Here is a 13,527-nt window from a genome sequence, read left to right as displayed (position 1 = left end):
GAGGTGCAACCACGGCACTAATTTGGGAGAGCAGGCCAGATTGGGGAAAAAAAAAAAAAAGCAAACCCAGAATCCAGGTTCAATTCAGCCATTCCATCTGCTCTTGTGGGTAGGAAGCAGATTTCCCATTTTCATTTATCCTGTTGCTTGCCAACAGTTGGCCATCTTTAAATCAGTCAGAAGACTGGGTCAGACAATCATTAAAGAACCATGGAGGGCTTCTGGGCTTCAGTTGGCATCTGTACCACCCTGGGGCAGAGCCAAGACTGCCTGAAGTACGACATTTCTTTTACTTTGAATGATAGCCATTAATAATAAGTCCCAGAGACGTGTTTAATTTCTGAGGAGGGGGTCTTCTGCCTTATGCTGACATAAGAAGTCCTTAGCACCTCATGAGGGAGATGTGGGCCCACATTTGGGATGTGTCATATGGGGAGGTGGTACCAAGTAGAACTGCTTGTAGATTTCAATGGACAGGATCAGGAGTATTCATTTTGAGAGGCAGATATAAACTATCAGGCAAGTATAGTTTTGCTTTCAAATCATTAATTCATCCACCATTCAACAAAGTAAGCCTTTTACTAGAACATCTTCCTATCATAAACTTACTATAGTTCAAAAATTGCAATTATCTTTTTCCTACTCCATTGGCCAGATCCTACTAGGCTCTTGACTACCCAGTCATCTCCGTTTGTGAAGATTTGTTTTCAAGAGAGCCAAAGATAAACTATCACGGGGGTAGCCAATGATCCCGGACACAGCTGCTTTCAGATGTTTGACCAATGTACTCAAGAGTCGTGTCTCTGTCTATGTTTTTGTTCATTCTCTGTCATTCATTAGAACCACCTTTATTATGAAGGAAGATGTCCCTAACCTAATTCTCCAGGTTCCTTTCTGAATACCGCACTCTTGGTTCATTGTGAGCCATCTGACATAACTGCTCACAATAGCCCCGTCGAATGGCTTTTGCTGGCCGTGTCAGGTATATGGATTTTTTTCTCCTTTCTAAGTCTTTCACCAAAAGCTCTATTGAGAGCTTTACTTAATCTAGACATAGCTAAGACCAGCTTCCCCAGCAGCTACTACTCCATGGCCTCAGATGGAGCCCCAAGCCTCCTCCTATACCTGACAGTCCGATGGAGTTGAGCTCAGGGGGTTACTACTGCAGCCACCAGAAATTGCTCCCGTGAGGCTGCCTCAGAGGGGCCGTGGAATGTTTGATAGAAGAACTGCAGCCCAAGCCAGTAACTGAATGGGGACAGTCATGCCTTCTTGGCAGGGCTGCTGCCATAATTTGTATGACGTGCACAAGTCCCCTACATGGCGTGCTGCACATGGAGGAATCCAATCAACGGTAGGAGTTGACATTTGACATTATGCTGTGTATGCCTCCTCTTCTGCAGTGAACAGCAGTGTGCCTTGGACAGCCAAGATGCCCATAGTTCTGACTGTTGGTTCTTCTTACCACTAACTCATTCTGAGCTAAGCTTAGGGCTGTGTGCTAGGGCAGGAGGTCAGAGACCCACTGCCTACCTACTGTATTCTGACACTTGGGGGGATTTTTACGTAAACATTCCTGGTGAAGATTGTCACAGTCCTTCCTGGAAGTGGATACAAATATTCCTATGTTAAGCTAAGGGACAGGCTTTTGAAAGAGGTCAAGAAGCATCCCCACTTACAAGGATGAACAGAAATAGAGACAAGGGTGGTTGACTCCAAACCCACAGCCTTTGTTTACAAGAAGGGAAGAAAGTTAAAGGTGGCCTTTGGTTTCGTGAGAGTTTCTGACGGTATCTCAGGGTCTGGTGATCTCACCAAGGCTGTCAGGGGTGGTGACAGTGTGTGAGTGCGTGTGCGTGTACGTGTGTGTGTGTGTGTGTGTGTGTGTGTGTGTACGTGTGTGTGTGTGTGTGTGTGTGTATGTGTGTGTGTGTGAGAGAGAGAGAGAGAGAGAGAGAGAGAGAGAGAGAGAGAGAGATGCTGGATATGGGCAGTGAGGGCAGGAGATGCCTGGGAGGTAAAACTTACTGCAGTAAGACCCATCCTTACCTCCTCCAGGCCAGGGCTTAGCAAATAGCCAAGCAGAGGCAGGAGGCACGTTCCTGGCACTCCTGCTGTAGCAGGTTTCCTCAGCCTTCTTTGATGCCAGGAATGTGCTTCCCCAGTTTTTTTGTGCATTTATGCAAATCAACACTTACCTGTTTTTATTTTGCTCAGAGCAAATGGAGACAGTAGCCAAGTAGCAGCTGCCTGCTTAATGGTTGCTAACTGCCTGGGAGAGACAGCCTTTACATTTCGGGTAATATCTGTCCCCAGCGTGAGCCCTGCCAGGCGAATCAGATGCCTACCGGGGTTCAAGTGAGATAATTTGCCACTGAAGACCTTGGCTATGCTTTTGCAGGTCATCCTAACCCGATTTACCCGTTAACTCATTCTTTGGGAGCCCAGTAAGCATTTCACACAGCGTGCTCAGCCATAGATGGCCTTGAATCTACTTCTTTTCTGTTTTGCCCACTAAAGGATATTTTTTAACTTAGCAATGAGGCCATTCTTTCATAGTTCTCACTAGATTATTTTATATAAATTAGTGATTAGTGAGAACTCGCCCCGTGTAGGCGCTTCTTTTTAAAGACAGAACGAGACCCCAAGCATGCCTTTGATATTAGCACGCTCCTCATTTAGCTTGAGTCTGGCTCAGGGAAGGTACTCAGTACATGTGAGCGAGTGGATGAAGAAAAAACACGCTCTTTGAGAGCATGAATGTTCTAGAAATAAGGAACAGACAAGGATACCTAGTGACAAGCCCCACAAGGTTGAGGTGATATGGTAATGGGGACAGGGGACAACAGCAATGGTTGTGTTTTAACACTGTGATTTTTCCACACTTTATAGACTTAAATTGAAATGGGAGGGGCCAAAACCCCGGTGACTCACCATGCTACCTCAAAGATGCGACACAGGCATGTAGACAAGGGTTAGGTATGTGGAGACAATTCAGCTTGGCCAAGGCTGGGACTTCGAAACCAAATGGATTCCAAAATCCAAGGCAGCATCTCTTACCTGTTCCCTGCTCTCTCCTCACAACTGTTATCCAGTTTAGGGATGCCACAACCCATCAGTCTCTAAGGAACCACTTACAGTCAGTCACGCCCTTGTGCAAACTGCTAAACTCTTCTTTGGTCAGCTTCTTTATCTGAAACAGGGAAGAAGCTAGCTTTCTTTGCCTCAGGCTCTTGTAGTTCAGAGATCTGGCACAGAGGGGACTCAGAGCTGCGCTCTCCTGATGTTGTGTGGGGGGGGCCCCCTTTTCAGGTTTGGGCTGTGGGCTGAAGCCAGAGGGCCTGAAAACTACTTGGTTTATCAGGGAATTTGCCCCTGAGCTTTCCACGCCTGTGGCCATTCCAGGTTAATCTGCACAGTCACCAGACCCCAGTCTCCCCAAGCAATGAGAAGGAAGAAAAGAACCAAGGGAAAAATAAGGAGAGGCCCGGAACCGGCTGTGTGTGTGTGTGTGGGGGGGGGGGGGGTGTAGGTGAGAATGTGCTTCCTCCCTTCCTGCTGCCTCTCCAAGCCTGAAGAAATGGTAAAGGTGGCTGACCCATTTCCTGCCAGTCTTTCTGAGGCACGCCCTGCACCCCTTGGAGAGGATTTTACACAGGCACTAGTATTCTGGAAGTCTAGAAGCACTTTCCCCTCAGAGTAAAAAGAGATAGGGTCTTGAGACGCGTCTGGAGTCAGGCTTAGTTGGCTATGGCAACTCTCTCCACACTTGAGATCTCTGAGGTCATCGGTGCCATTAGCACAGCCCGGGCCAAAGCCCCTCAACAGCCACAGGCAGCGTGAGAGAAGGTAACCTCACCTCAGTGCGGCTCAGGCTTCAGGGCGGTCTAGAGAGAAAGAAGCCCAGGGTTCTGACTGCTGGTTCCTGGGACCGACCATAAGGAAGAAAGGGGTGGGGGCCGGACGAGAGTAGCCTCGACAAAACCGAAACCAGTTATCCACACGATTCACCTATTCAGACATCACCATAGGAGCAGAGGCGGGAAACTTGGCCGAAACAGAAACTATCACTCCTTCCTGTGTCCTCACCAAAGGGAGGCGTGGCTTATCTCAGGCCTGGTTCTGTTTTCTTTCTTTTTATAATTTTTTTATTTTCAATATTCTTTGTTTACATTCAAAATGATTTTCCCTTTCCCGGTTCCCCCCCCCCCTCCCCATAAGTTCCCTAAGCCCTCTTCCCTCTGCCAGTTCTACTATCAACCCCCTCCTACTTCTCTGTCCTGGTGCTCCCCTACAATGCTGGAACAAGCATTTTCAGGACCAGGGACCTCTCTTTCCTCCTTCTTGGGAGTCATTTGATATGTGAATTGTGTCTTGGGTATTCAGAGTTTCTCAGCTGATATCCACTTATCAGTGACTGTATTCCATGTGTGTTCTTTTGGGATTGGGTTACCTCACTTAGGTATTTTCCAGATCCAACCATTTGCATATGAATTTCATGAATTCATTGTTTTTAATTGCAGATCTGGTTCTTAAGGTAGCATCCCACTGTGAGGAACAGGACAGCTTGCAACTCAATAAATATGTCACAATCACGTCTGGGATCAAAATGTCATTGAAGGTATAGGTGAGTTGGTGACAAGCTGTCAACCTCTAGCATGCGTCTAAAAGCTCATTGGATGTAGCACGGTGACTCAGAGAGAGGTGTTTGGAGTCACACTGCCTGCATTTGACTCTCGACTTCGCTATTTCCTGGCTGTTTGACACCAGGAATTTATACAACTTCTCCAAGCTGTGTTTTCTGCAAAACTGGGCCTTAGGGCTAAGAACCGGCCATCTTGGTAGTAACTTGGGCTGACTAAAAACTACCTGGGAAAGATCTTGTCACAGTGCCTCGCACACGGCAACTATTCCAAAAACACCAGCTCTTGAAATTCCAGAGCCATGTCCAGCCTGCACCCATGAGCAGAACACAGACCAAATCCTCTCACCGCTGTGTTTCTGGAATGCCAAGCTCTGTGAGAGAGCAACTGTGTGAGAAATCAAAGCACCTCTCAAAAGAACACCGGGGAAAGCACTGTTCTGGATTTAACATGGAGACTGGGAAGATGAATTTCTTAGTCTCTGCTATCCCGAGGAGGCTGACTTGGCTAAGCCCCAGAGATGTGTGTTTTGCCCTGGTTCAGATTCATTTCTTTGATTGCTTGCTGTGAGTGGATAAGGCCCACAGTCCTCTCTCCTCCCTGCCCTTTACTTAATGGCCAAGAGGCAGCCTTTTCCCTTTTAGTTGCCAGGAAACGCTTCTAGGCATAAAGTCTGATCATGGTCTAAAGTAGCAGGACAATAAAATTCAAGGCCGCAGTCGTTTTGAATGGAGATGACACAAATGCAGACAATATCGTATCATGAAAACAACAACAAGAAATCGTTCCACTCCCGAGTCATGCTGTCTGATTGCATTGATTCTGGTGCCAGGTTTCTGGCATTGATTAAAGCATCATGAGGGGCAGTGGGGCTTGACAGCGTAAGATGTTAATTTCCATATCGGCTTCTAGAACGCCACACTGTGTGTTTCTGTGCTCAGCTTGGATGAAATAACACATGGACACTTGCCTGCTTTAGCAGCTGCAGTTTTGGATGATGAATATGTAAGAGTCGATGGGTAGGTTACACCCTTCTGGGACTTACTTTCTGCAAAAGAAAAAAAGAAGAAAGAATTTATTTCTGGGATGGGTTTTCAAATCTCTCAGTGATGATAAGTGAATTATCTCTAATTTATCTCTCTTGAGTTCCCTAACATCTGTCGCCCTTGCACCGAGTTGTCTGTTACAATAAGAAAGTCAAGTGGCATTTCATTTTCCAGTGGAGCATTTGTTTTTATTAATAATAGAATGGAAGTAATAAAATCCCCATGACTCAGAGTTGCTTAACATTCGCAGTTTCTTATTTTGCTCCTGAAGATGTGACGTGAAAGCTAAGTGGTTTTCACCCACACGGCTCTGAATGCTCCATCACAATGGTAGGTGGACGGGGACACTGTACTCACACTTCTCTTAGGCCTTGGGCTGTCTGTCTGTGGGTGGAGAGCTACCTCTCTTCCACGAACCCTGTGGGACCCATCTGAAACCCAGAGCATCACAAAAGCTTGAAAGTAGTTGTATGTAGGTCCTCCTTAAAAACAACCATTGGTGGTCACCTGGGCAGAGACCTTAGATGCAAGGCAAGGAGAAAGAGAAGCCTGGTCTAACACGCAGTCTTCTCTAACACAATAGAAGACCAGAGCTGGATCATCGATGATCCGACAGAGTTGTAGGTAGTCATCAATCCTGGGATGACTAAAATTGCCCTGGAAGGCTATTTCCTGGGAAGCCATCTAATTTCCAAGAGATGCCAGACTCTGGACTTTGTTCTACAATTAAATTGAAAGCGCCGTTGGCATGCACATACTATCCTCCCTGCCCTGAGAAAACTTCCTTAGTCTCTGCATAGCTGTGAAGATCCCAGGACCATGAGCCGTGTCTCATGTAGTTATGACATGAGGAAATATCTTTAAAGTTTTCCTCTGTTCTCTTTCTCTCTCTCTCTCTCTCTCTCTCTCTCTCTCTCTCTCTCTCTCTCTCTCTCTCTCTGTGTGTGTGTGTGTGTGTGTGTGTGTGTATGTGTGTAGGCCAGAAGAAGGATTTGGATCTCCTGGAGCTAAAGTCACAGGCACTAATGAGTCCCTTAATGAAGTGCTAGGGACCCAAAGCACTACTCCTTTGCAAGAGCATCAAGTGCTCTTAACCACTGGCTGCCTCTCTCCAGCCCCATGAGGGATAGATATCTCCGTGCTTAGCCCCTTGCTATAATTCCTAAGCTTTAGCTGTGGGGTGGTGGCAGCATGACTTATTATCATTTATATAAAAGCATCAATCTCTTGACCTGAGGAAGTACTTGGTGAGAAAGATAAGGGGTGGTGTCATGTGGAAAATGGAGTTGGGGGTGGGGGCAGAGGACAGTCTAGGAATGTGCCAATCATCCTATGGCACAAGCATTGTGAGGTCTCGAAACTAAGAAAATCTGAGTTTCTGTTTCTATTTTTTCTATTTCTGTTTTTCTTTTTTCTTTTTTATTTTGATGGTCCCAAGAAATAAACCCATGGCTTTGTACACACCGGGTGAGTGCTCTACCACTGAACTACATCCCAGCCCTTATTTTTACCTTGAATTAGCTGTTATAATCTTCAAGAAGCTATTATTTTCATTGAGAAAGATATAAATAATGACATGGCCTCTAAAAAGTTACAAAGGTGTAATGAAAAATGAAATTAAAACATTTGGAGCTTCATATGCCCACAAAGTTGCGAAACCCTATTCAGACATTACCTGTAAGTTCCACTCACACTCTAGCTTACAGGTGCCTCTTACATCATTGCATTAAAATCAGCTGGGGAGCAGAATGGGTCATTTCCAAGTCTTTAGCTATGTTGGGGCCTGCTCTGAGCAGACCTAGGTTGAGGCTATTTGGACCCCGTGAGGGACCTCCTGTCTGTGGGCCACACAGAGTTCACAGAGAGGGAGGCAGAGGTATCCCTCCGTTTTACTATTCCTCTGACTAAAATTAGGTAGTTCTTTGTGTTTTTGTTCAGAAGGCAAATGAGCATCTGCTCAGCTGTCTAAAATGTGGATCAAAGGACAGCAGCGAGTTATTAGGAGACCTGCTGCGACCTCTCACAAGCCAGCACTGTTCCGGGATGGTACAGACCAGAACCACACCTCTCAGCCCTCCCTGACAGCTCCAAGATCCCTAAAGTAGATTAATTAAAGAAACATAGTGACCTATAAAAATTAGAAATAAAACCTCAGAGAAAGGTCACCCTGGCACCTGAGCCTTCTGAGGAGGGTTCTGACCCAATCCAGTTATGCTTGTTGGCTGTGAACTTCTGAATCACAGGGTATCCTTGGCTACAACCTTATGAGACAGTGCCCTCCCTACCTCCATTGAAAGAGGTCTCCCACTTACTGTGCAAGCACAAGTGCTTATTATCTTTGGCCACAATCATTTTCTGTTAAATGTCACAAGGTAGAATGAGGGGCAGAGGAAGTCCAGGTTTATAGAGAACCAACCTATTAAGATGCCTTTATCGCAAAAACAAAGAGCAAACGGCAAGATTAAAAATCCCCAACATGCGTCGTCTCTCATTTCTAGGAGTAAAGTCTCCCTTTAAGATCCTGGTGCAATGCCTGGACTGCAGGCTGAGTTGTGAGCTTGAAAACTTGCTTGGCAGCAGATGCTTGGCACACTCCTGTATGGAGGCTGTCTTTCCTCTGCTCTGCCTGGGAAACAATTTACCCTGTGGTTGATGCCCTTCTGTGATCCAGTAAAGAAACCAAGTTCATTTGTGTAACGTAACGGGCTCAGAGATTGCCCCATTTGAGAAGAACCCTAAAAGGTCTGTTTTCACTTTTGTCCATTCTGATGGATGGAGGAAATACAGGTTTGGAGCCTGAGCTGTCTAATGGAGGTCAGAAAACCTGCCAGTCTAGAAGAGTCAGGGTGTATCGAGACCTTTTTCTTTACACAGGGTTAGGGTGTGGGAGATTCCTCCTTAGGATAAATCCCATCGAATTCGATCTTGCTGGGAGGTCATAGAAAATAGGAGACTGAGGTCCTGGGCAACGGAAGGGTCAGCTGAGCATAGGACATGATCTTGTGCTCCAAATCAAATGTTACACAATGAATGCTTTGACCAAATCTCAGGAGACATGAAACAAACAAACGTATATAATGATTTGTCGTCTGTGGTAGATAATATCATACTATATTTAAAAGAAAAAATTTCCTGAATGAGTCCATAGTCTACATTAAAAACAACACTGTGTGGGGGTGTTGTGGGAGAGATGCTAGCCACTAATGTGGAAGGAATGACATAATTAGGAAAATTATAATTTTGCAGTTACAGTTTGCCCTGTTTCTGCAGTATCCAAATTTGTGATTCAACTAATCTGCAATTAAAATGCTTGGAAACAAGTTGTAGCTGTGTGGAGCTTGCTTGACTGTGACAATTTTTGTGTCATTATTTCCTAAGCAGTAGAACGGGACATCTACTTACACAGCATCCACAGCGTTAGGTACTGAGTGAGTCTAGAGACGACATAATGCTCAGAGAGGATGTGCGGAGGTCATGCAGGCACTGTACATAAGACGCGTGTACAAATTATACATTTGTCACCCCGAGGGGATACTGGAGAACTACAGACTAATTTATTATTTGTGAAGCTAGGATGGGCAATGGTGTTAAATCTTCTGAGGAAATATTATTGGGTAATAAGTTACCCACGTATCACTCTGCTTGCTAATTAAATACACGTATCTTGGCCCTGGAGAAGTATATTATACTAGCCAAGAAATCAAAATTTGCTATCAGCAACAATTAAAGAAACTGGCAGTGTGGCCCTTTGACAAGGCCATTGTACCACGATGCCAGGGAGATTTGACTATGTAAGCTATCCTTTTCAAAATACTCAAGTTGAGGGGCTGGAGTGATGGCTCTGAGGTGAAGAGCATTTGCTGCTCCTGCAGAGGACCTGAGGTGGGTTCCCAGGATCCACATGATGGCTCACAACTGTCCATAACTCCAGTTCCAGTACCCTCTTCTGGCCTCCCTAGGCACCAGGCACCACATGGTACACATACATGCAAGCAAAACATTCATTACACAAAATAAAAATAAACAAATATGTTTTTAGAAATATATATTGAAGCTGAATCCAATGACAACAAACCAGCTGGCCCCGTTTTTGGCCTATACTGTAAGGCATACCACTAGACGTCATAGATGTCATTATCATATCGCTGGTCACAAAATGAGATGTGATGGAGTTAAAGGAGTGAAGAGACAAACACTAGGCAGAATCTCTGAACATATTATAGATCCAAAAAGGAGAGTAAACTAGGATGAGGAATATTTTGGGGGTATGAATAAGAACTCTTTATCGGACAGTGTTACATTAACATTAGTTTGCAGATGCGGCACCAGCATAGTTACTCAGGAAAATGTTTGTACTCGTAGAGGCACATGGGTAAGTACTTTCAGATGAAGTGTTGGAGGCTCGTGTAGAATTTTCCAGGTTAAGGTTTTTTTAAATGAAAGATGCACCAGTAGATAAAGCAATCAGGATGAAACATTAGTGAGTGAGGAGTCTGGGCAAAAGGAAGACAGGTATTCACTGGGCTTTTACATTTTCTGTAATTTTAAATATTTCACAAATAAAAGCTTGGGTTGGAGAAATAACCAAAAATGGAGAATCAAGACCCCGATGGCTCTGAGAGAGCAGGCTACCTTTCCATTGTGAAACTAGACTACTGGAGTTGTTAGATCACTCGCATTATCTTTTTGAGAGGGAGAGAAAGAGTGGAAATTATAATTTGTAAGATAGCAATGGAGGCAGCAAGCTGAGCTGACACAGCAGGAAGGCCATCGATTGGACAAAAATTCAAAATAATCTAAAATAGAATTGTGACTCAGTGTCCCTCCAAACCTCTGCTCCCACCTACCCATCTCCTAGAGAGCTCAGGAACAATATTCTAGGTATGGGGTACATTTGGCTCTCCAGAAGGACGAGTGTTTTCACAACCCAACTCCTTAGCTGTAATTCACTTTACTTCAAGTTTAGTTGGGCTTGCAGACAGCCATGACGCAGTTCAGATGAGCAACTGATGGGTTTAGCATTTCCAGGTTTGACCTGGTTGTAATTTTCAAGTAATTATAATCTGTTTCATAATTCTAGTTTTTAAAATAATGCTTGATCTATCTCTGAAATGAGTAATCCACAGGCAAAACTCTCATTCCGTCCTGGACCGCGGATGGATGCCCATATCCAGCAGTGACCTCGGGGTGCGACCTACCTAAGATGATGAAGGACTCTCTCCATCTGGGTAAGGATAAAGACTGAACCCCGTTCGAGTAGCTTCCTTTGTAACCGGACTGCCCAGCAACTTTCCGAACAAGTATTTTCCCTCCTGAATTATCCAGCACACCGCTATGAAAAGAAAACAAACAAATGACAACCAAAAAAAAAAAAAAAAACATAAAAACCTTAGACAGATGGAAGTATAGAACTAATAGAACTACAGCCCGGCAACCACACCCACTGGTCTTGGTCTTTAGTAGGCTACTAGAAAGCAGGGATGTTAAGGGAACGTTTGCTCTGGATTTGCAGTCAATCCCCGCTGTTTATGGTGTTTAACTGAGCATGATGGCACATACCGCCTTTAATCCGAGAGAGAGAGAGAGAGAGAGAGAGAGAGAGAGAGAGAGAGAGAGAGAGAGAGAGAGAGAGAGAGAGAGAGAAAGGGAGGGAGGAAGGGAGGGAGGAAGGAAGGGGGGAGGGAGGGAGGGAGGGAGGCAGAGGCAGTCAGATATCTGTGAGTTCGAGGTCAGCCTCATCTACAGAGTGTGTTCTAGGATAGCCAGGGCCACACAGAGAAACCCTGTCTTTACTTCCCTGCCCCCACCCCATGGTATTTCCACCACTGGACTTGGCATCTGACCACCAGGTCAAATGACTCACATTTCTAGTTCCTACTCTTTCCTTGTGTATTTTTGGGTCTCTTCTTTTTTAATTACTTACTCTTTTTTTTTTTTTTAAAGACAGGATCTTGCTATGTAGACTACATTGGCTTGAAACTCACAGAAATTTGCCTGCCTCTGCTTCCTGAGTGCAGTGATTAAAGGTATGTGACACCATACCTAACTCCTCCTCTCCATTCCCTCCCTCCCTCCCTTCTTCCCTCCTCCCTCCCTCCCTCCCTCCCTCCCTCCCTCCCTCCCTCCCTCCCTCCCTCCCTTCCTTCCTTCCTTCCTTCCTTCCTTCCTTTCTTTCTTCCTTCCTTCCCTCCTTTCCTTCTTTTGAGACAAGGCTTCTTTCTCTAGGTACCCCAGGCTAGTCTCAAAGCTTGGTATGTAAACCAGGCTGGTCCTGAACTCCCAGTCCTCTTACCTCTCTCACCATGCCTGGCTTACTAATGATTTTTCCTTTCTCTTGTCGCTTCTGTATTTGTAGGTCTCACTTTGTTATTCAGGTTGGCTTTGGGCTCCTGAACTCAAGCCATTCCCCTGTCTCAGCCTCTGGAGTGCCTAGGACTATGGCATGTGCCACTAGATCAAGCTTCCCACTAGTCGTTTGAAAAGAAAACTTTGTGCCTGAAAATTCCTTTTTCTTTTCTTTATTGATTCTTTTTTTTTTAAATTCAATATATTCTTTATTTACATTTCAAGTGATTTTTCCCCTTTCCTGGATTCCCCGCCCCCCCCCCAAAGTCCCATAAGCCCTTTTCCCTCCCCCTGTTCCCCCAATCCTCCCCTTCCCACTGCCCTGTCCTGGCATTCCCCCTGCACTGCTGCACTGAGCCTTTCCAGGACCAGGGGCCACTCCTTCCTTCTTCGTGGGCATCATTAGATATGTGCATTGTGGTCTTGGGAATTCCAAGCTTCTAGGCTAATATCCATTTATCAGTGAGTGCATACCATGAGTGTTCTTTTGAGACTGGGTTACCTCACTTAGGATGATGCCTCTCCAGTTCCATCCATTTGTCTAAGAATTTCATTAATTCATTGTTTCTAATGTCTGAATAGTACTCCATTGTGTATATATATCACATTTTCTGTATCCATTGCTCCGTTGAGGGACATCTGGGTTATTTCCAGCTTCTGGCTTTATGAATGAGGCTGCTATGAACACAGTGGAGCATGTATCCTTATTACATGCTGGGGAATCCTCTGGGTATATGCCCAGGAGTGGTATAGTGGGGTCCTCTGGAAGTATCATTCCTAACTTCCAAAGTGGTAGTACCAGCTTGCAACCCCACCAGCAGTGGAGGAGTGTTTCTCTTTCTCCACATCCTCACCAGCACCTGTTTTCTCCTGAGTTTTTGATCTTAACCATTCTGACTGGTGTGAGGTGAAATCTCAGGATTGTTTTGATTTGCATTTCCCTGATGACTAAGGATGTTGAACATTTCTTTGGGTGCTTCTCAGCCATTTGCTATTCCTCAGGTGAAAATTCTTTGTTTAGCTCTGTACCCCCCATTTTTAAGGGGGATATTTGGCTCTCTGGAGTCTACCTTCTTGAGTTCTTTGTATATCTTGGATATAAGCCCTCTCTCAGATATAGTGTTGGTAAAGATCTTTTCTCAATTTGTTGGTTGCTGTTTTGTCCTTTTGATACTCAAAGGATAAACAGGCTGAGAAAGAAATTAGGGAAATGACACCCTTCACAATAGCCACAAACAATATAAACTATCTTGGTGTGACTCTAACCAAACACACGAAAGATCTGTATGACAGGAACTTCAAGTCTTTGAAGAAAGAAATCGAAGAAGACGTCAGAAGATGGAAAAATCTTCCATGCTCTTGGATTGGCAACATTAATATAGTAAAAATGGCCATCTTGCCAGAAGCAATCTACAGATTCAATGCAATCCCCATCAAAATCCCAACTCCATTCTTTATAGACTTAGAAATAGCAATTCTCAAATTCATCTGGA

General features: G+C 44.9%; 1 protein-coding gene across 1 annotated transcript in view; it reads right to left on the bottom strand.

The window, feature by feature from the left end:
• The window catches only part of Vit (vitrin), a 108,276-nt gene that overhangs the window by 39,310 nt on the left and 55,439 nt on the right, over positions 1 to 13,527 (bottom strand). Inside the window, exons 6-7 of the mRNA XM_052186751.1 lie at positions 10,888 to 11,021; positions 5,614 to 5,691 (exon numbers count right to left, since the gene is read on the bottom strand). Of these exons, the coding sequence (XP_052042711.1) occupies positions 5,614 to 5,691; positions 10,888 to 11,021 (212 nt within the window). The remainder of the gene's footprint in view (positions 1 to 5,613; positions 5,692 to 10,887; positions 11,022 to 13,527) is intronic.

Source organism: Apodemus sylvaticus, chromosome 6 (genome assembly GCF_947179515.1).
Source record: "Apodemus sylvaticus chromosome 6, mApoSyl1.1, whole genome shotgun sequence".
In the NCBI taxonomy this organism is placed as follows: Eukaryota; Metazoa; Chordata; class Mammalia; order Rodentia; family Muridae; genus Apodemus; species Apodemus sylvaticus.
The sequence above is the reverse complement of the archived record's forward strand: the minus strand, read 5'-3'. Positions and strand labels throughout refer to the sequence as shown.